General features: G+C 36.4%; 1 protein-coding gene across 15 annotated transcripts in view; it reads right to left on the bottom strand.

The window, feature by feature from the left end:
• Positions 1-22,636, bottom strand: part of HMBOX1 (homeobox containing 1) — a 176,819-nt gene that overhangs the window by 27,418 nt on the left and 126,765 nt on the right. For all 15 annotated transcript variants that reach the window (XM_068552196.1, XM_068552201.1, XM_068552198.1 and 12 more), the window contains exon 6: positions 13,486-13,639. In XM_068552196.1, coding sequence (XP_068408297.1) covers positions 13,486-13,639 — 154 coding nt within the window. The remainder of the gene's footprint in view (positions 1-13,485; positions 13,640-22,636) is intronic.

Below are 22,636 nucleotides of genomic sequence, written 5' to 3'. Positions count from 1 at the left end.
CATGCTGCAACTAAAAAAGATCCCACAACTAAAGATCCTGCATGTCGCAACTAAAAAGATCCCACATGCCACAATGAAGATCTCACACGCAGCAATGAAGATCCAGCATGCTGCAACTAAGACCCGGCGCAGCCAAATAAATAAATCAATTAATTAAAAAAAGATATATTTAAAAAAGAGACATGACACCATAAAATTCTGAGAAGAGAACATTGGCAAAACATTTTTGGACATAAATTGTACCAATGTTTTCTTAGATCAGTCTCCCAAGGCAGTAGAAATAAAAGCAAAAATAAACAAATGGGACCTAATCAAACTTAAAAGCTTTTGTACAGCAAAGGAAACCATAAACAAAACGGAAAGACAACCTATGGACTGGAGAAAATATGTGCAAATGATACGACCAACAAGGACTTAATTTCCAAAATATACAAACATCTCATACAACTCAGTAACAAAAAAACAAACAACCCAATTGAAAAATGGGCAGAAGACCTAAACAGACATTCCTCCAAAGAAGACATACAGATGGCCAACAGGCACATGAAAAGATGAACATGAAACATCACTAATTATTAGAGAAATGCAAATCAAAACTACCATGAGGTACCACCTCACACTGGTCAGAATGGCCATCATCAAAAAGCCTACAAAGGGCTTCCCTGGTGGTGCAGTGGTTGAGAGTCTGCCTGCCAACGCAGGGGACACGGGTTCGAGCCCTGGTCTGGGAGGATCCCACATGCCGCGGAGCGACTAGGCCTGTGAGCCACAATTGCTGAGCCTGCGCGTCTGGAGCCTGTGCTCCGAAACAAGAGAGGCCGTGATAGTGAGAGGCCCATGCACCGCGATGAAGAGTGGCCCCCACTTGCCGCAACTAGAGAAAGCCCTCGCACAGAAACGAAGACCCAACACAGCCATAAATAAATAAATAAATAAATAAAATTAAACAAAACAAAACAAAACCACTTGAGCGTTTAACAAAAAAAAAAGTCTACAAACAACAAATGCTGGAGACGGTGTGGAGAAAAGCGAACCCTCCTACACTGTTGGTGGGAATGTAAACTGGTGCAGCTACTATGGAAAACAGTATGGAGGTTCCTTAGAAAACTAAAAATAGGGTTGCCATATGATCCTGTAATCCCACTCCTCGGTATACATCCAGAGAAAACTGTAATTCAAAAAGATACATGTGGGACTTCCCGGGCAGGCCAGTGGTTAAGACTTCACCTTCCAATGCAGGGGGTGCAGGTTCGATCCCTGGTTGGGGAGCTAAGATCTCACATGCCTCGTGGCCAAAAAACCAAAACATAAAACAGAAGAAATACTGTAACAAATTCAATAAAGACTTAAAAAAAATACATTAAAAAATAAAGTTAAAAAAAAAGATACATGCACCCCAACACCCCAATGTTCACTGCAGCACCATTTACAGTAGCCAAGCATGGAAACAACTTAAGTGTCTATCGACAGATGAATGGATAAAGAAGATGTGGTACATATATACAATGGAATACTACTCAGCCATAAAAAAGAATGAAATAATGCCATCTGCAGCAACCTGGATGGACCTGGAGATTACCATATTAAGTGAAGTCAGTCAGACAGAGAAAGGCAAATACCATATGATATCACTTATATGTAGAATCTAAAATATGACACAAATGAACTTATCTACAAAACAGAAACAGACTCACAGACAGAGAACAGACTTGTGGTTGCCAAGGGGGAGGTGGTGGAGAAGGGATGGATTAGGAGTTTGGGACTAGCAGATGTAAACTAGTATATACAGAATGGATAAACAACAGGGTCCCACTGTATAGCACAGGGAACTATATTTGGCATCCTGTGATAGACCATAATGAAAAAGAATATGAAAAGGAATATATGTATAGGTATAACTGAATCACTTTGCTGGACGGTAGAAATTAACACTATGTTGTAGATCAAGTATACCTCAATAAAATAATTTTAAAAAACAATCTGTGCTCTTAACCACTATATTATCGGAAACAAACAAACAGAAAGACAAAAACTAACATAAAATGTGCAAACTATTCGACATTTAGGGCAAACCATTTATTTAAAAGTTTTATTGCTGCTCCCAATCTTTATCTTTGTATGTTTATTCCTTTTTCATTATTGTAATAATGCAATTTTTCTTCTATTGCTTAACATTATTTCATTCACGGTTTTCTTCGAATTTACACAGGCCACATCCGTTACTTTACCACTACATTCCATGTAATAACTTAGCGGCTTGCTAAAAAGCTATCATGGTTAAATGTAAAGAAGTTAAAAAAAATTCACTGAATTTCCTATGCAAAGTCACTATCTTGGTCATACACGTGGTCTCTGATCCCAGATATGAAAAAGATATTTTCTTTAGCTAGTCCACTCAATTCAGCAGCAACATAACAAAGAAGAAAATAAGATGTAAGTTTCTTTGCAGCTGTAAAATACTAAAGAAAGTTTTACTCTTGGAGATAAAATGAAAAATAGGAGAAGCAAATTTTTTTCTCAGCAGTGAGAAATGTTTTTAGTTTTTTCATTTTATAAGGAAGAAGGAAGTAATTCTCATTACCTAGACTGATAAAAGGTAGGTGAACAATGACTTCTTTGCATTTTCAGGTTGCAATACCCTTAAGGTATTTCATTACTATAAACAGAGAAATTGAGGGACCAAAGTACAAGCTGATTGCCAAACAAGGTGCCAAGATAAATTATGTGGAGATATATATATATATATATATATGAATGACGTCCTAGATAACTGGTCTTCTCATAGAACTCAGTTATCATGGAGGTGATTTTGTTCTTTGAAGTTAGTCTATTCATTCATGTAGTTATACAAAGCACCAATTATTTTTCAAAGATTTACTTCTAGTGTGAGAAGATTTTCCTAACAAAAGCCACAGTCTTAAAGGGAACAAAGGCTCCACACATAACAAGAAATTACTTAAAATCATACAGCAATGCAATTTTGAGAATTATAAGGGCCCTTAGAAATTATATAACATTTACTAATTCTTTGAAAAATAAATATTGATTAATTTGCTTTTTAAGTGAAATAGGAGAAAAATACTTTATTTAGTAAGTTTAAGAAAAACTAAAGCATATACTGAAGTTTACATTATGATCAACTAAGAAGCAACTAAGAAGAACAGAGGTGGGAGGGTAGGAAGCATACTTAAAAGAAAGTGTGAGAAGAAGAAAGAAAAAACTGAGTAGAAATTTTTCTGGCAAACTAAAGAACAGAAAGTGAGGAACCTCGAGGAAGATATAGAAAGGAGTTTAGGAGGGAAAAAGGAAGATTAAGAGGGCCTGAAAGAAATAAGATGAATAAAGAAACACAGACAAGAAGACAGTTAGTTAAATGCAATAAGGACTTTCGTTTTATTCATCTTTGCATCCCAATTCTTAGCATACGGCCTAGCACATAGCAGACACTCAATAAATGTGTAGTTAACAAAATATAATAAAGAAGAGAAAGAACAGAAAAGATCAACATTATGCTTAAAAAAAATTCTATGGTTCATATGGCTATGGGTTCAAAATAAGCAACTTAAACTCATTTCTTCTGGAGTTCAGTCAAGTTAATTAACTTCTTAATTCTTGTTTTAAAAGACAAACTGTTTGAACTAGATGATCTTTAGGGTCTTTTCCTTATTCTCTGCAGAAATGGTGACCAAATACAAGTAAATGAAATCAAGGGAAGGTTCTTAAATGTTGCTTAAACCGAATCAGTGGTCAGCAGATGCAATTTATATATTTTTGTACAACAAAGGTAAAATGGTCCCTTTATTGTTCACATGACACAAGCTGTCATTCAAAGAAACATCTGGATGGGTCTCAATCTCTCAGAAGAGCAATATTAGAAAAGCATTTATAAGCATTTCTGCTCCAATTTTTTTGTGGCTAGGTGTAACCTTACTGAAATGAGAAGAGTCTCTTACTCCATGGATTTCTGTATAGTATGAATGATACCAAATGATACTGGGACACTACACTACACAAAATAATACAGAAGGATACTGCTAAGGAGGAAAAGGTGATTATTTTTCCCTTTTACGAAGTAATAGAATTCTCTTCAAGAGATAGAGTGCTTTTTTTAAAATGAGGGAAATTTTTACTAGGAGAACAAGCAGTTATTTCTCCATTTTTACGGTAATTAGGAAACTGTCTAAAACTATATAAAGCAAAACAAGATAAAAACATTAAAAGAAAATGTGGCTTCATGACTTAAGAAAGATAAAGTGGAGAAGACTTCCCGTGTAAAAAAATTTTTAAATCGCACAGTAGTAATTAAAGGTAATAAAACAATAATGGGAAGTGGCGCCATGAAACTAGGGCAGGTTAATACCATTTGAGACTACTATAAAAGAACACAGAAGAAACAGATCTTCCAGAGCCACTTCAAGTTTGAACCTATGCGACTCTCTGTCTTTATTTTAGTTACACATACAAAAGTGTACACCATATATCATCAAAATTCATCATATTTCAGAGTCAGAAGACTAGGAAAAGGAATGTTCCCTGCAGGTCAAGGTTTTGATGACTGGCAAAATACTAGCAAGCTTGCATTGCAGTTTCTGAACCACACCCAGTCTGCAGTTAAATATAGAATTTAGTTTCTGGAACTATTGGTCTTCTTAACCTTCACAGTCCAAGTACTCACTGAAAAAACTGAAAGTAAAACAGAGAAAGGAAAGAGACTGAAACCAAAATCCAAGTACTAATAAACTGTCCTGGGAAGAATTCCAAAATGTGGTAAATACCAAGAGAATTAAATTACAGAAACCTCAAGCAAAATTCTAGAAACATACTTTACAAACAGATTTGTCTCTTCTATGCTGATTCTCCCAGGATGTACAACAGACTTATATAAAATGCATTTGTGTACTAGACCCAGGTCTCTAATTCAGATTATACATTCAGACTGTATATAACATGTCAGGTTAATAGCAGTGACACCAAATTCAGAGCTATGATTTAATTTTGGTTTATTACAGTACTGTGGTGGTGAAGTTATTTTTGTTGATAAAGAGTAACTTTTATCCTAAGAAACTATTTTTAGATGCTTAAATTTTGGGGGAAGAGACACCCTTAAGCTGAAATTTTTAATACTGATTCTTTGCTTGTTGGGGGGAATAATTTGGGTTAATTTTTTCGAGTTGTTTTGGAGATTGACAAAGGTTAAAACAACAACAACAAAAATGTTTTCCTTATAATTTCAGAGGGTTCTGGGCTTTAGAAATGATTTTGTTTTATAATAGCTCACTGAAGATGAACATGAAAAGAATCTAAGAGGAACAAAAAACAAATGATAGGTGTACTGTTTCCACAAAAAACAAAACAAAACCATGAAATAGTTTTAATTACAAACACACACAGCGATACTCATTTTGCCTTCATTTTCCTGGACACACCCAGATACAGACTCATCATTCAGCTACTTTGATGAAAAATAACAGCAATAAGTAACCTATATACAGAGATCTGGTTCCAAAGTGGGTACTCTTAAGCATTATACTCTATTGCTTCTACACGTCACAGGGTGCTCTTATTTATTCCTGTATCTAGTCAAGGCCTTCTTCAAGTTGTTGCTTCTCTTTCTATCTTGCTTAATTGGGCTGAAAAACCTATATATGGCGATTCGAAGGTTTCTTTCATCTTTCTCCCTTGAGACCAGAATAGGTACAATAGCCAGGTCTCATGCTTTTGTGTCCCGGTCAAATATCCGAACACTCCAAAGACATACCTGTTTCCAAAGCTGAAAGAATACCCAGTCCGAATGGCAGAAAGGTTAAAAAGGAAAGAGTACATCAGAAGCTTTGATTTTTAGGCCATAAGGCCTCCACAACTTCTGACCATAAACTCTAAAGACTATTCAGTTCTACTAGGTTCATCATCATCCTTTACTTCTTCACCCTGAAATGTATCCCTTCTCTCCATCCCTAGCACTTTGCCTCATACCTAGTAAGCACTCTGTTGAATAAATGGACAAAGAACAGTTAGGTTTGCTGAATAAAAAGCACATTTGAGCCTTACATTGTATTATTTGTACAGGCAGGTACTTCAGACACACGATACAGATGATGCTCCTTCCCCCTGTGAATATGTAAACTACGTGAGTTAAGCCTAGCTCAGCGCTAGCACATAACAGATGCTCTATAAATAAACGATTGAATGAATACATATTAGTCAATTATCTAATTCTATTTTGTCCATTAAAATCTAGCCCAGTCCCCTTTAAATAGTAACAACAAAAATCTTTATGGGAAATTTCAAAACTACACAAATATACTCTACCCATGAACCCCCATGTACTTATTATCCAGCTTCAACAACAATTATCAGTCATTTTTCCATTTTTGTTTTATCTTTCCCTTTTTACAATCTCCATATGCTCTTGAGCAAATAGAAGGTTACATCACACGTTAATCTAGTGGCATCAGACGTCAGAGTTAATAAGGGTCAAGTCCGTACATTAAAAACAATCAGTGCACACCCAAATAAAAATATACCCCTCTTAGTTAATAAGGAAAACTCAAATCCATGGTTAGCTCTGTCTGAAGGTCGACATGTGGCCGGGCCACTTATTAGCTTTGTGGTCCTGGGAAGGTATTCAACCTCTTAGAGCCTTGGTTGCCTCCTTAGAAAAAGAAGAAACCAGGACTGTTACGAGGCTTAAATGTGGAAGATAAATATATGTGAAACTCCCAATACTGTACTAAATAACTGTTTCTTTAAAAAAACAGCTATACTGAGATAAAATTCACATACCCCCAAATTCACCCATTTATAATTCAATAGCTTTTAGCATATTCAGAGTTGTGTGAGCATTATCACAATCAATTTTAGAAATTTCCATCACCCTCAAAAAGAAACTCAACACTCCTTAGGCTTCACCCTCCCCTACAATATCCCTAACCTCCCCAGCCCTAGAAACCACATATCTACGTCCTGTCTCTCTATAGGCTTACTTAAACTGGATATTTCATATAAAGGGAATCATACAGCATTGTCCTTTGTGACAATAAATGTTTCTGGAACTAGATATTCTAAAAGTCAAATATGTGGTACAGACAATGCAATGAGGTCAGAGAAGTGGAAAAGGCCAAAAAAAGGGGGATCGAGATACCTATCTATCTATCTATCTATCTATCTATCTATCTATCTATCTATCTATCTACTGTAAGCCAGGCAGGCACCACTAAGATATGTGCTAGGAAATATTACTGAAGTGCTTTGGGGATGGTAAGGGGTAGGAAAATAGTATGTGTGTGTTACATGCAAACAGGTGGGTAGTTAGTGAAATTTTCCTCTGAGTCCTTCACTTTCCTCATTTAAATAGGAAGAAAGATCATCATGAGACTGAGGATGGGGAGTTTGCAGAGAGAACAAAGTGTGAAATCATTATTTACGAGAGTGGGAAAGAATGAACCAGGAAGATATAGTATGATTGTCTGGCAGAATTAAAGACTCACTTGAGGTTCATGGTCATGAATTTAAAATGAGATCAGTCAGAAGGGTTTTAAGTTTTCTGGAGCCATATTTAGCTGCAAAAATGCAAACACACTATAAGCAAAAATGTAGAAACAGAAGAGATGAATTTAAACAGGGTATATTCTTACTCATGGCTTTAACTGTACCTACTATATTGACGACTCCTAAATCTTCATTTCTAGAGCCACTGAAACTTTCTAGCACAGAAATCTTGAGGTGATTTCACAGTCAAAGCTCTAAGTGAAAGGAATTTAGGTAGAAAGGGAACATTTGTTCAATACTGGTTATGAGAAAGGCATTCTACTATGTGCTTTACATATATTATCTCACATAACTCTCGTAACTCTTCTCATAATAACCGACTTCATTTTACAGAAAACTGAAATTCCTAAAGATTAACATAAGGTGAAACTGGGACTTAAACCATAAGTCTCTATGACTCTGACTTTTTACTCTATCATAGTACTTAACTCTTCTTTTTATAAATACAGTAATTGGGGTTAAGAGATATTAAATGATTTGCCCAAAGTCAAACCATTTTCTAATGGTACAGACGTTGTCTCCCAGATGAATGCTCTTTGAGCATCACCATTGCTAAACTCTCTTTTACACTTCCTGCTCTGTCATCTCTATGTTCAATCTGTAACTAGCTTAGGTTGTTCTCTTCTTCAAATTTTTTCTGATATCTACTATCTTCTATCCACTTTCTCGCCCTTTGCTATAATATTATAGTTTGGGCCCTCATCACTGATGCACAGATTACCCTAACAGCCTCCATCTATCCCTCCTCAACCCATTTACATATAAGCTAGTCACTTCTTTTCTCTGAGGCTCTTATATATAAACTATAAATAATAAGATATCCACAGTACAGAATCGTGAAGATTAAATAAGCTCACTTATCACATAGAATAATTATCAATAAGATTAATAATTATACACTGTAAAATCCTACTGAAATGTAAGCTATTATTATCTTAAGATATATGAGGGCAGACACCACAACTTACATTTATTTTACCTTGGTTCTAGGCATCTGGTATAAGTTCAAATGCATACTTAGCTGGCTGATTTCTTGCCGATCTTCCATACCCTTACTAACATTATCTAACAGACCAATCTGATCAGGTACAATCTCCTTTATGATAAAGCCTGAACACCAAAGCTATGGTATAATTAAGCCTGGTCTTATTTAATTATAGAGTGCATAGTATAACTAAGTCCTGTATAATCAAAGTAGAGATGTTCCTGATGAAAAACCCTATCTTCCGCCACAGAGAATCTCCTAACTTCATACTATCCTTTCTATGACTGTCTAACTGGTGAACTCCTATCCATCATCCATCAAAATGCAGCCAAGGGCTTCCCTGGTGGCGCAGTGGTTGGGAGTCTGCCTGCCAATGCAGGGGACACGGGTTCGGGCCCTGGTCTGGGAAGATCCCACGTGCCACGGAGCAACTGGGCCCGTGAGCCACAATTACTGAGCCTGCGCGTCTGGAGCCTGTGCTCCGCAACAAGAGAGGCCGCGACAGTGAGAGGCCCGCGCATCGCAATGAAGAGTGGCCCCCGCTTGCCGCAACTGGAGAAAGCCCTCGCACAGAAACGAAGACCCAACACAGCCATAAATAAATAAATAAATAAATTTAAAATAAATGTGATAAAAAAAAAAAATGCAGCCAAAATGTCACCACTTTGGTAAAGTCTTCCTGACTCTCTCCTCTGCTTGCCGGCATCTCATATGATCCCATAAATTTAATTACCCATTTTCATAATACCATTAATTCCCCAGTTCTATAATTGCTTATATCATAGTACCTCCCCAAGTTTGTGAGGAAATATATTTCTGGGCAACTAAAGAGTTAATGAGAGGAAAGTTCTTCTTTATAGAAGAAGAACTCGAGCTTATCAGTGCAGAAGAAGTAAAAAAAAAAATTGGAATATAACCATTTTGCAAACCTCTTATGAAAAAAGTGACTAGGAAAAAATGACCAGTGGATACAAAACAGTGGTTCTCAATCCTGAGTGCCCTTTAGAATCACTTGGGAGCTTTTCAAATATACCTCTGCCTAGGTCCCACACCCAGAGAGATTACGATTCGGTTGGTCAGAGGTATAGTCTCACTGGTGTTTTTTAAAGCTCCCGGATGATCCTAATATGCAGCCAAGGTTAAGAATCACTGCCCTAAAGTATGCTGTACATGGGGACCTTTCTAATAAGTGGATCAGGATGATAGTACTGAATCTACTGATTAACCTTATAGTTACTAAAAATGGGAGACAACCAGACATTATGCATCTCCTTATACAATGTAATAGGAAGAACAAAGTACCAGTTATGTGCCAAAAAACTGAACCAGAATCTAATCAGGACTCTAGATCTAACTACCAGTCTACAGAAAATATGGGGTCATGTAATGAGACAGTAAGAGGATGTAACTGGCCAAATCTAAAATGTGGGAAAATCAACAGGACAAAATATCATGGTCTCTTTAACAAATAAACAGCATGGAAAACGTGTGTCTGTGTGTGTATGTGTGTTTATGTATGTATAAGAAACTGTTAAAATTAAGTGACTCAAGAGACCAAATGCCATGTGTAAAAAGACATGTTTAATGAACAGGTGAATGAATGAATGAATGCTAATTAGAGAGAAAAGACCCATCGTTATAAATGATGAATTATTAAATCTTGTACTTTGAAAAGCAGGGCCAGATGTGGAAAAGGATGCAGAAGCACAATAATTTTGTTATGTGAATTAGTGAAATATTTATCTGTTTCTGTCATGGTCACATAGAACATTTTCTAAAATACTTCAATGTACTTAATGTTTGCTTTTTAATTTATATTTGTATTTCCTTAAAATTTTGAGTAAAGAGAAAAATAGAAACAAATCATTATGGGTCAAATATAACCACTGTTTTTCTATTGGGGATGAGATACAGTTGTTCTGTATTAGAGCTGTCCGACAAAATTTTCTGTGATGATAGAAATGTTACATATCTGTGTTGTCTAAAACTATAGTCAGTAACCATACATGACTACTGGGAGCTTGAAATGCGGCTAGTGTGACTGAGGAACTGAATTTTAAGTTTTTAAAAACTTATATAATTTAAATCTAAATAGCCACAGGTGGCCATGATCAGACAGCACAGTTCTAGATGACTATAGCTCTCCTTTCTATCTGCAATATTTCCCCCTTCCTTTTGACCTAATTAAATCACCACATCCTCTCTTATCAATACAAGATCTTGAAGCACAATGTACCTTTCCTTTTCTACAGGTATTACAATTGCAATTTTACCTTGATTTGTATGATTGTTTCATTAACTTTTGCTCCTCCAACCTGACTCTTTAGGAGGGAGTTTGCAATGTTCGCTATTGTACTGCTGTCACTACAGTGACAATCAAATATTTATTAAGTAAATGTTACTATTAGATAACATCATGTAGTTGAGTTTTTGTGATATATGAAGGCTTTACATTTCTCCTAGTTCTATGTGATTTGATCCAAAATTTAGAGCATCCTTTAACACGCACATAATATACATACAAAGTGGAGAAAACCGTACTGTGAACCCCCAGGTAAACATCACCCAACTACAGAAATGAGTAATTTACTGATACCACTCGTTTTATACACACCACTGCCCCTGCCTTTACGCCCTGTGTTATTCTGAGGTAAATCCCAGATATCACTTCATCATATTATTATACATTTTAATACATGTTTCTAAAAGACAAGAACTCTAATTTTTATCAATGTAGCACCGTTTACATATAAGTGACCATTATCATAACCGAAACAAGAATCACTATTTATCCAGTGTTCAAATTTCTTCAACTGGCTGAAGATTTAAAAAAAAAAACACTTGAAGAAACTGAGTTATTATTCTTAGGGTCTCTCACACCGTGAATCTGGTTGACTTAAACCCCTATGGTGTTGTTTAACAGAATTTTGTTCCATATTTCCTAAAAACCTGGAGTTGGATCTAGAAATTTGATTTGATTCAGCTTCAATTTTGTTAGAAAGAATACTCTGTAGGTGGTGTCTTAACATCCTCTAAGTACATAATACCTGCTTGTATATCTTTATGGGATGTTAGCAGCTATCAGTGATTACTGTCTGATAATAATGATACTCTAATCATCTTTTTTCCATTTATTAGCTGGAATTCTTCTCAGGGAAAAAATTTCTGGTTAATCGAAGTTTATATGTGCAGAACAGGTTATATTTTAGAGATAAGGAAGCTAAAGCTCAGAATTTCTGACCTGAACAAAGTTACACAGCTGGTTAATGGCAAAGCCAAAATCAGGCTTCAGGTCTTCTGACTCTGAGTCAAATGCTCTTTTCAGTATACCATTCGATTGGTCAGATTAGATAATAGGAGAAAAAAATGTGAAGCTGGCTCAGTGTAAATATGTACATGCTTAGAATTTAAACCTAGTTTTAAACATTGAATTCCATTCTTTTCTATTATTTAAATTATTGAGAAATCACAGTATTAAAAAGTTCAATTGTTTTCACCTCTGCCTAATATATTCTTTTTCTCTACATTTCAATCTTAGGAAGTAAATACTTTTCTAATAGAAAATTACTACCTTATTGCATATAAAACTCTCCATCAAACCAAGATTCTGTAAACATTACTTACAGGTAGGAGACTAAAAGGATAATTATACTATAGGATCCACCCTAAATATATTGAACATTTCATAACCACATTTAATTAACTTATATGATTTCCAATAGGAAAGACTGAAGCTAAGCTCAAATTCAAGTTTAAAAAGTACTGAGTACCGGGACTTCCCTGGTGGCGCAGTGGTTCAAAATCCGCCTGCCAATGCAGGGAACACGGGTTTGATCCCTGGTCCAGGAAGATCCCACATGCTGCGGAGCAACTAAGCCCATGCACCACAACTACTGAGCCTGTGCTCTAGAACCCTCGAGCCACAACTACTGAGCTTGCGTGCTGCAACTACTGAAGCCCTCGCGCCTAGAGCCCATGCTCCCCAATAAGAGACCCACTGCAATGAGAAGCCCGCGCACCACAATGAACAGTAGCCCCTGCTCAGCGCAACTAGAGAAAGCCCGCGCACAGCAACCAAGACCCAATGCAGACAAAAAAAAAAAACGCAATTAATTTTTTTTAAATTTGTAAAAAAAAAAAAAAATTGTAAAGAAAAAAAAATTGGGGCTTCCCTGGTGGTGCAGTGGTTGAGAATCCGCCTGCCAATGCAGGGGACACGGGTTCGAGCCCTGGTCTGGGAAGATCCCACATGCCGCGGAGCGACTAGGCCCGTGAGCCACAATTGCTGAGCCTGCGCATCTGGAGCCTGTGCTTGGCAACAAGAGAGGCCGCGATAGTGAGAGGCCCGCGCACCGCGATGAAGAGTGGCCCCCACTTGCCGCAACTAGAGAAAGCCCTCGCACAGAAACGAAGACCCAACACAGCCATAAATAAATAAATAAAATTTAAAAAAAAATTGTAAAAAAAAAACTGAAAAAAAAAAAAAAAAGCACCACTATGGATCAGGTACTGGTGCTAGAGTCAGAGGATATGAAATCAAAGTCAAAAACATGTACTTCTAACCTCTGGGTCTAAGCTCATTTAGGCTACACTCCTTATCAAAGAAAGTTAAATCTCAGTGGCCTCCTACACAATTATTCAATATTTTTTATGAAAATAAGACTTCAAAGAGTCTTTCTAAAACATAATACAAAGATCTAAACTCAAAAAAATTATTCTAGTTTCTTAAATTACTGAGGACAAAAATTATATTGATAGATGCTAACTCTGGTTTTATGAATTCTCAATGGTAAGATCGTTTTATTTCAATAATACAGCACTTATAGTACTCCAAAATACTTTTCGAGATAAAACCTAGATCTCAAGTTACTTGTTTGAAAAGTGTCCAAATTTATCCTAAGTCTCTCTTTCCTAAGTTTGGGAGATCGCTCCTAGGAAAAGGAGACACGTACCTTTCCATGACAGCCAGGCACTCCTTTCTCCAGGTAAATCGACTCCCTCGTCGCAGTCGGAAGGTGCCAGATGTAGCTGAGACTGGGGGAGGCGTTTGTCTCCATTCCGGGTCCTCTATTGGAATGGGCGCGGGTCTCATACTTAGCGTAGCCCCTGAAATAAACGAAATTTTTTTGGGCAAATATCTTGCAATTTACTAAAACCAATATGACAAATATATCATGAAATCAACAATAAACTTTTGCCCCTTCACTGGAAATTGCAGGCCCAATACATTTGGTATTTATATTTTAAAAAAATTATTTGACCAAAATAAAAATCCAAGGAGACAAAAACTCTTCCTTAAAAAGTCCATCTATTTTACTTTACTTTGCTTTACTTTACTTATTTTATTTTGCCACACTGCGTGGCTTGCAGGATCCTAGTTCCCTGACCAGGGATTGAATCTATGCTCTCAGCAGAGAAAGTGCAGTGTCCTAACCACTGCACTGCCAGGGAACTCCCCCATTATTAATTATTTTAAATGTGTTTTTTTTTTCAGTTAGTCATTTGTCTTTTATCTTTGTTTATGTCAATTTTTGAAACAAAGCTCAAAATCTATCTCTTCAGGGGAATAAGGACATACAGTCTTTGGCCCAGTGACAACTCTTAATCAGAGTATCTTCCTCTGAAAAATTTCTCTTGAAATTCCTATTTGACAGTTTTAATCTTTTTGAACAATATATCCTACACGTTCAGAACTTTTCATTACCATTCAAGACACTTCTCGTTGTTGAGAAAATGGAGCCCTTTAATCAATGTATGCAGGTAGGAGAAGACTTTAAAATAACACTAATTGTTGCAAACACTTTAAAAAAAAAAAAAGTCAAATATAGCATCAAAAGAAGAGATGAAATTTGATATGTTTTTAGTCTATTAACTAATTCAGATCTCCATAAGTCTACTACCTGTTAATGCTATACTATATTTTTACCTCTTGAATGTAATAAAACCAATGGAAAAAAATGTACAATTGAGATATTTTACTAAATCAGACTAGACTTTTCTCAACCTGAACTGATGATAATGCATGTATGCATATATTTCTTTCTTCATAACAGGAATTATACTCTATTTATTGTACCTTGTAATTAATACCAAGGGTAGTGTTTCTACTTTACTACACACAGATTTGTTTCTTGATGTCCCCTTAATGGCTACATTTTTATATGTACTGTCTCATACAGATGTCCAATATTTCAACCAATCCCGATTTTCCTTTCCAAACCTGTTGTCCTGCATTCTTTCCCATCCAAGTAAATGGCATCCTTATTCTTTAAATTGCTCAGCTCAAAAATCTCAGAATCACCTCTGACTCTGCTATTTTTTCCCACCTACTATATATCTAATCCACAGGTAAATCCTGTCAATTTTATCTTCAAAATATATCCAGAATCAGACGAATTTATATTACTTTCACTGCTACCACTTTAGAGTAAGCCAGCATCATCTCTCCTAAGCATAATTCCCTGGGATAGGTTCCAAGGATGGCCCTTCACAATAAGTCACACCTCCTGGTAATCATGCCCCTGAATCTGGGCTGGTCCTGTGACACATTTTGACAACATGGACATAGTTTGAGGCTAGGTCATAAGAAGCTTTGCAACTTCTGACTAGATCTCCCGGACTGCTGGTTCTGGGGGAAGCCAGCTGCCATATAAGAAGTATGACTACCCTGAGACCACGACGTTGTAAGGAAGCCACAGCTAGCCACGTGGAGTGAAAGAAGCCCAGTCTGCCTCCAGGTGCTCCTGTGAAACCCACGCAGGCACCAGACATTTGAGGAAAAAAGCCAGTTTGGACATTGTAGCTGCAGCAGACACCATGTGCAGAACTGTAGAACCCAGCTGAAAGAAATAAGGCTCTAGACATACAGCCCTAATATAGTTGTGTGGTAGCCAGCTTCCAAGGTGGCTCCTAAGGACTGCCAACTCCTGGTATTCACCTCGTTGTATCAGGATTAGTTTATGTGACCAATAACATATGGTAGAAGTGATGATATGCCACTTTCAGGGATTAGACTGTAGAATACACTGTGGTGTCTGTGTTGTTGCTCTGGCTCTTAGATCACTTGCTCAGGAGAAAACTAGCTGCCATGTAGTAAGAACACTCAGCAAGCCAATGGCCAGGCCCATGTGGAGGACCTGCTATCTCTGGCCAATAGGCAATAAGGAACTGGGGCCTGCCAAGACTCATGGAAGTGACCTTAGAAGCAGACTGTCTTGCCCTGGTGACCGCAGACCTGGCTGACAGCTCGACTACAACGTCATGAGAACTCTGAGCCAGAACCTCCTTAGCTAAGCTGCTCCTGAATTCCTGACCCACAGAAATTGTGAGATAATAGATGTTTGTTGTTTTCAGCTGCTAACCTATGGGGTAATTTGTTACACAATAATATAGAACTAATGTTAAGGCATCACAACCACCTCCAGTTGTTTATTTACCCAATTCCCTGACACACTGAGTATTGTAAGTGTTATTAATTATTCACATTTATAAATTTGGCAGGCAAAAAATTCTCTTTAATATATAAAGATTTCACTATTAGTAAGAATGAGCATCTTTTCCTGTTTCTGACAATTACTTCTCTTGTGAATTTACATCTTTTGTCCTCTTTTCTTTTGAGTTATTCCTCTTATTGGTGTGTAGATAACCATACCAATTGCTAGTCATATAGATTGCAACTATTTTTCTCCAGTTTGTCATTCATCTTTTTATTTATGATGTATTTTGTGATCTTAATTTTTGTACAGTCAAATCTGTTAATCTGTTCTTTTATGGTCAATGCATTTTATATAACTCAGAATATTTTTATAGTTTTCACTTTTGTTTAAACTCTTAATAGATATATGATTTCATGTCATGTGTGATGTAAAGTAAATATCTGACTTCTTCCTCAAATGGGCAAGTGTGTCACCAACACATTAGAGACCCACTGGCTTAAAAGGTGTGGCACATTCTGGCCTTTTGCCACACTGACACACAGCCACACTCGTTCATTTACATATTGTTTCTTTTTGGTACTATAATGGCAGAGTTGCATAGCTGTGACAGAGACCACACAGCTTGCAAAGCTTAAAATATTTACTATCTGGCCCTTTATAGGAAGAGTTTGCTAACCCCTGATTTAAAAAATTCCTGGCCTACACACTATGAAACTCTAAACTGAAACCTTTCTTTAGGTAGTTCAAGAAAGAGGGTTCCATTCTGCCAAAATAACTTGGCAATTAGGTCTGGGCCCAATTCAAAGTTAACAAAGTTTAGGCGTAAGAAGGAACTATGGGGCTAGAGGGTTTCAAACTCCTTGTGTCGGTACTTTTCGGAATGCAAGCAGGATTGACAGTATAATGAGGGCTCTGGAATCTACCTAAGCTAGATTATATAAACTTTATTCTACAGCCATGATAAAAGGTCCAAAACGGAGCCAAACTTGCTACCATGGCTAATAAAGACAGAGGTAGAAATGACCTGGTTAAGGCAGCCAGGTCCTCTCATCCAAGGTTTGGCTCTGGTAAAAGGATAGAGAGTTTCAGGGCTTCATTGGGTGGAGGATGAGAAATAGGTCAGTGAGTTGCTACTAGTAGGCCATATCTGTAACTACGGCATGCTTTCTTAGAGTGATAAATGGGCACAAATAAAGCAAAGAATACAAAGAATCTTAACTGAGTCATGAGGTTGAAGGAAATAAGCCAACTGATAATAATGGTTCTTCCCTGGTATTAGGGTTTATTGGTAATATAGCTATGCTTCTTTACAATATCCTGTATTGTCCAGGTTTTCTATAAAAAGGAAACTTAGATGAAATAAAATTGGCCAGGAAGGAAAAGAAAGGGGGAGAGAGGGAAGGAGGGAAAAAAAGAAGAGAGAGAAGTAAGTAATGGCCTGGTTACTTTAAAAGAAATCAAGGCAATTTATGCACAGAAGGTGGAAACTCCGAATAATTTCAAACTTGTAAACATACTTAATTTGAAACATAGTATTATCATATTTCTTTTGAGGTTTTTGTCTTATTCCTTTTTCTTTTTCAGTGTAGTAGTATTTAAAAATAGCACAAGAGGGAATTAATTCCCCAGTGGTCCAGTGGTTAGGACTCCGCATTTTCACTGCCGAGGGCGTGGGTTTGATCCCTGGTTGGGGAAATGAGATCCTGGAAGCCGCGTGGTAAAAAAAAAAAAAAAAAAAAAAGCACAAGAAAAACTCTGGAAACACTACAACAAACAGATTTGTTCTAGAAACCTGTTCCTCTTGCTTTGGTTGAAACGGATGGAGAGCAATGAATAACCCAAGAATGGGTTCACAATTACGGAGGAACAATGTATATAAGAATTTAAATCCCTCTGAAATAAAATACAGGCATTCTGGATTGGTTAAAGAACCCACTATTTTCTTCCCTATAGGAAGCGTGTTACCTGTGTTCTCTACAGAAACGTTTTTTTCTCCACATTATATCTGGGCCCCCATTAAGACAAGATTTTGCAGATTTATCTAGCAGATCTAAACCCAGAGAAAACAAAACGAAACAAAACTCTTCCTAATTTGCTGATAGATTTTAACATTTTGGTAACTGTTCTCTTTGCATCTATAATCATTTTCTTGCTTATCAGGGTTACTTTTGGGTGAGCCTTTGCCAATCAGCAAATGAAAGAATGACTACAAGCATGTTATTACTGCTCCATTCATAGACACTAGCTTCTCCAAAAGTAATTTTTCATCTTCCCTCACGTCATACACATGATTTCCCTGAGGCTCTACTCCCTGCAACAGTGAAGGGAGGAGGCATATTCTGCTCTCCAAATTTACTTCATGTGCAAACTTTATTTGTTTAATTTAGAAATATGCAGAATCACCGCCATGAGCCAAGAGGAACTCATCAAACCCTGTCTGCTATAGTAATGTTTAAATTAGACAAGAGAGAGGACTGTTGAGCTTAATTTGATTAAATAAAGGGGCTCTTGATGTCAACCATGCTGAATTTAGTACTCACTACTTTTTAAAAATAGGCATTTTCTTGTAAATGTTTTCATAAGAAACAAAATAAAATGTACTTGATCAGTTTCCATCAGCCTATTTTATTCATAAGCCTTGGCAGGCTTTAGGTTATGCTGGGAAATTCTGGTGATTGGTCTGTTTAGCAGAGAACTACACTGTATCTATAGGATTATCAGTAAAAATAACCTAAATATGCACTCTATTATTTTTCTTGCTGAGTCCACTAAAAGAGAGACTAAAAAAACCTATTCAAATGGATCCAGAGTGAAGAGGTGGAAAAAGAGAAGAACGTCAATCAACGTATACAGAGAGAAATGCTCTGAGCCCAGGAATAAAGGCAGAATGTACAAATATATTTTGTTTGTTTTCTAAATGCTTAAATTTAGAGGGAAAAAAAAGTACTTTTTCATCGTGTGAGTTTCCTTAATTCTGCATTTTTTCTCAGAATATATGCAAAGGGATGGTACCATTTACACTTCTTCCAATGAGCTACCTGTCCTGGACAGAGAAAAAATATGAAATAAAAGAACTATCAGTACAAATCACTGACATCTTATTTCTCTACCTAACTGCCTCTCAAAAGCAGGTCTAAACTATGTAAACCTAGGTTCTTCAGTTGTTTTATATCTTAAAAGCTATTAACAGGGTAGATGAATTTCTTTTTTGCCTCTCTCCCTCTTTGCCTCCCTCCCTCTCTTATTTTCATTACATTTTATATGTATATTTGGAATATACAACACAAGTGCATGGAATAAAATTTAGAAAGACACAAAAAGTTTACATAGTTAACAGTGTCCCTGCCACTCCCATCCTCCCCTTCTCTCAGTTCCCCGCCACAGAGCTATTCTTATCAGTTCCTAATATACCCTTCCAGAGATGTTCCAAGTTTATATAATCATATACGTGTGTGTGTGTGTGTGTGTGTGTCTGTATGCCCCCTACATAAATGGCAATATACTACATCCATTGTTTTCTACCTTACTTTATTCACTGATGAATTTGATATTCCTACATATAAATTCAATTCATATAAAGCCACCTTTAAAAAAATAGCTATATAGCCTCCACAGTATTCCATTATACAGATATACCATAATTTATTTAACCACTACTCGACTGAGGGACATTTAGTTGGATTCCAATCACCTCTGCAATGACTGGCAAAGAAAATTCTGATGTATTATATAAAAGTGAATACTGACTAGACAGTGGATAAGGTATTCTTAGATGCTAATGTAATGTTAGTTCATCTTATCACACAATATTAATTTGGAACTATCATCATATAATAGTTCCAAAGTGTCCATGAAATAAGAAGAATAAATTCTTTAGCTAAAACCAAAGGTTATTTTAAACTCAATAAAATAAAACTGCATTTATCTAGAAAAAATTCTATACCATATTAGCTCTTTTAATAAAGGTGAAAGTGCAAAGAAAAACTTTAAAAAAATTAAATTTCAACTGGTAATATCCAATTACTGTTGATGCAACAAAAAGGACCAATTTGACAATTACAAACTTATCCCCTTCTTTTCAGCTAACTTTGAATTACATCCTACAGAAAACTAGAAACTAGACTACAAAGAACTGGACTAGGAAGCTAGAAAGAACTCAGAACTAGAATGGATTTGATTCTCAAATAAAAAATAGGAAGTCCTTTTACAGGGGGACAGTTGGTAATGCAACTTCATAGAAAAGCAAATGCATATAATTAGGGGTACTTACTGTTAAAAGGAGGAGGCACTATATCCTTAAAGAAAAAACACCTGCTAATCAACAGCTGGATGAATGCTGTTAGTCCTTTCCCATTTTCCTGTTAAAACTGGATTCCAATAGTAGTATCCCACAGTCAGCAGTGTTGTCGGATCAGCTACAACAATGCTGACATGATAGTCCGCCTTCCTGTTTCTAATGAATTCATTTTCCTGGTATCCCAGTCCCTGTCTGAGATTGAAGTCCAGTCCTGAAATCCAGTGTGGGAATTTAGCTTTACCAGCTATGATTAGATTCCATGTCAGGCACTGATCTAAGTGCCAAATCCAAGAGACAAAATCCCTTCTCTTATGGAGGCTGATTGCCTGGCACAGTTGACTTGTGTTTGTCTTTCAAATTCTTCATTGCTCTGCTGTATATATTTTGGAACATCTTAACAATCCCTCTGATATTCCCCCTGGTAGCCAATTGCTGGCATGTGACCAGGTTTATGAAGCCCCTGGGCACAGTTCCTTATTTACCTAGCCCAACTCTTGTTATCAATATCATAGCCTAAGCTGCTCTATTAAACAGACCAAGTGCCAAGTTTTTGTTCCTTTCCATCTGATTTGCTCTGCTGTGAGTCACGGGAGAAGTCAGCTCTTTGGGAAGACTGCTTAGAGCTCAGATGGAAGTGTTGCCTCAACATGAGTCTTTAGACTGCGCTGTCCTATATGGTAGCCACTAGCCACGTGTGGTTATTGAGCACTTGAAATGTGGCTGATTGCAGATGGCATGTGCTTTAAGTGTAAAATACACATTGTGTTTCAAAGAAAAAGAAGGAAAAGGAAAAAAAGAGAGAGAGAGAAAGAGAGAGAAAAAAAAGAAAGACAGAAAGAAAGAAAGGACTGAAGGAAGAGAGAGAAGGAAAGCTCTCGTTAACTTTTTGAAGTGTTGATTAAATGTTGAAGTGATAATACAAGCATAAATACTGATACATTATCAAAATTAATTTTAGCTATTTCTTTTTAAAATGTGGCTACTAGATAATTTAAATGACATATGTCATTTGCATTATATTTCTACTGAACTGTGCTGTTTTAGAACATTTAACTAATGGCAGCAACAACAGAGTCATTATTTTGAGAGGTTTGCCTGTATATCTAGATATCATTAGAAAAACATCTAAAAATGGAAGTTCCTCTTTGTAGCAAAACTTTGTAGAAAAACTGCCAGCTAGTAAATATTGAAGGAATGCTAGGTTACATCATCACCCTTTTGCAATCCCCCATCAGAATAACTGATTCAGGTGAGCATCATCAATGGACGCTAAGACCACTGGCAAAGCTTGTTGCAGAAAAGGCTGTTCATCCAGCAGCAAAGTAATGCCCTATAGGTTATTCACAAGCTGCAAAAATAGGATCCGGTGGCCACCACTTTAACAAAGAATCAAACTTAGCAAATGAGTAGTGCTACAACCGGACACCACATGCCTCTTGACATGTGGTAACGTGAGGTAAACATTACCTACAAAGCATTTTGCCCCAGTGTTTTATTGTGAAAAATTTCAAACATACAGCAACAATGAAAGAATTTTATAGTGGAAATCTGTACCCATACCATCTAATATTTTACTATACCTAGTTTATCACATATCCATCTCCCTATTCATTTTATCTTGATGTGTTTCAAAGTTAACTGCAGCCATTAGTAAATGTCCTCCCTTCATACAATCTATGAAGTACTCTTGCCAAAAAATATTTAACCTGAATCTAATCAAGCCTCTAATCCTAACTTCCAGTGTATGTGAAATACACAGGCTACAGAGGAACAAGTTAGTCGACACTAAGAGGATATAGAAAAGCCCAGAATGTGAGACATTCTGTAAGGTTAGATGGTTTAAAAAGTTTATGTCATGAAAGAAAAATTTTAAGTGACTAGTTTTAAGACTCTAAAGAGACATAACAACAAATTCCAATTTGTCAATCTAAATCACATACTATTTAATGAAAAAAAAAAGCTGATAAATCAGGAGTACGGGATTAACAGATACAAACTACTATACATAAAATATATAAGCAACAAGGATTTACTGTATAGTACAGGGAACTATATTCAATATCTTGTAATAACCTATAATGGAAAATAATCTGAAAAAGTATATATAATTGAATCACTTTGCTGTACAGCTGAAACTAACACAATATTGTATATCAACTATACTTCAATTAAAAATTTAATTAATTCTAAAAAAAAAAGCTACAAAAGACATTCTTGCAACAACTAAAGAAATGTGAATATGGACTGAATATTAGGTGTTATTATGGAATTATAATTAATTTTCTTAGACGTGATTCTAGGGGCTGTGGTTATGTAAGAGATTACCCTTTTTTCAGGAGACGAATGCTAAAGAGAGAGAAAGAGTATGTG

This window comes from Eschrichtius robustus, chromosome 10, assembly GCF_028021215.1.
Source record: "Eschrichtius robustus isolate mEscRob2 chromosome 10, mEscRob2.pri, whole genome shotgun sequence".
NCBI lineage: Eukaryota > Metazoa > Chordata > Mammalia > Artiodactyla > Eschrichtiidae > Eschrichtius > Eschrichtius robustus.
The sequence above is the reverse complement of the archived record's forward strand: the minus strand, read 5'-3'. Positions and strand labels throughout refer to the sequence as shown.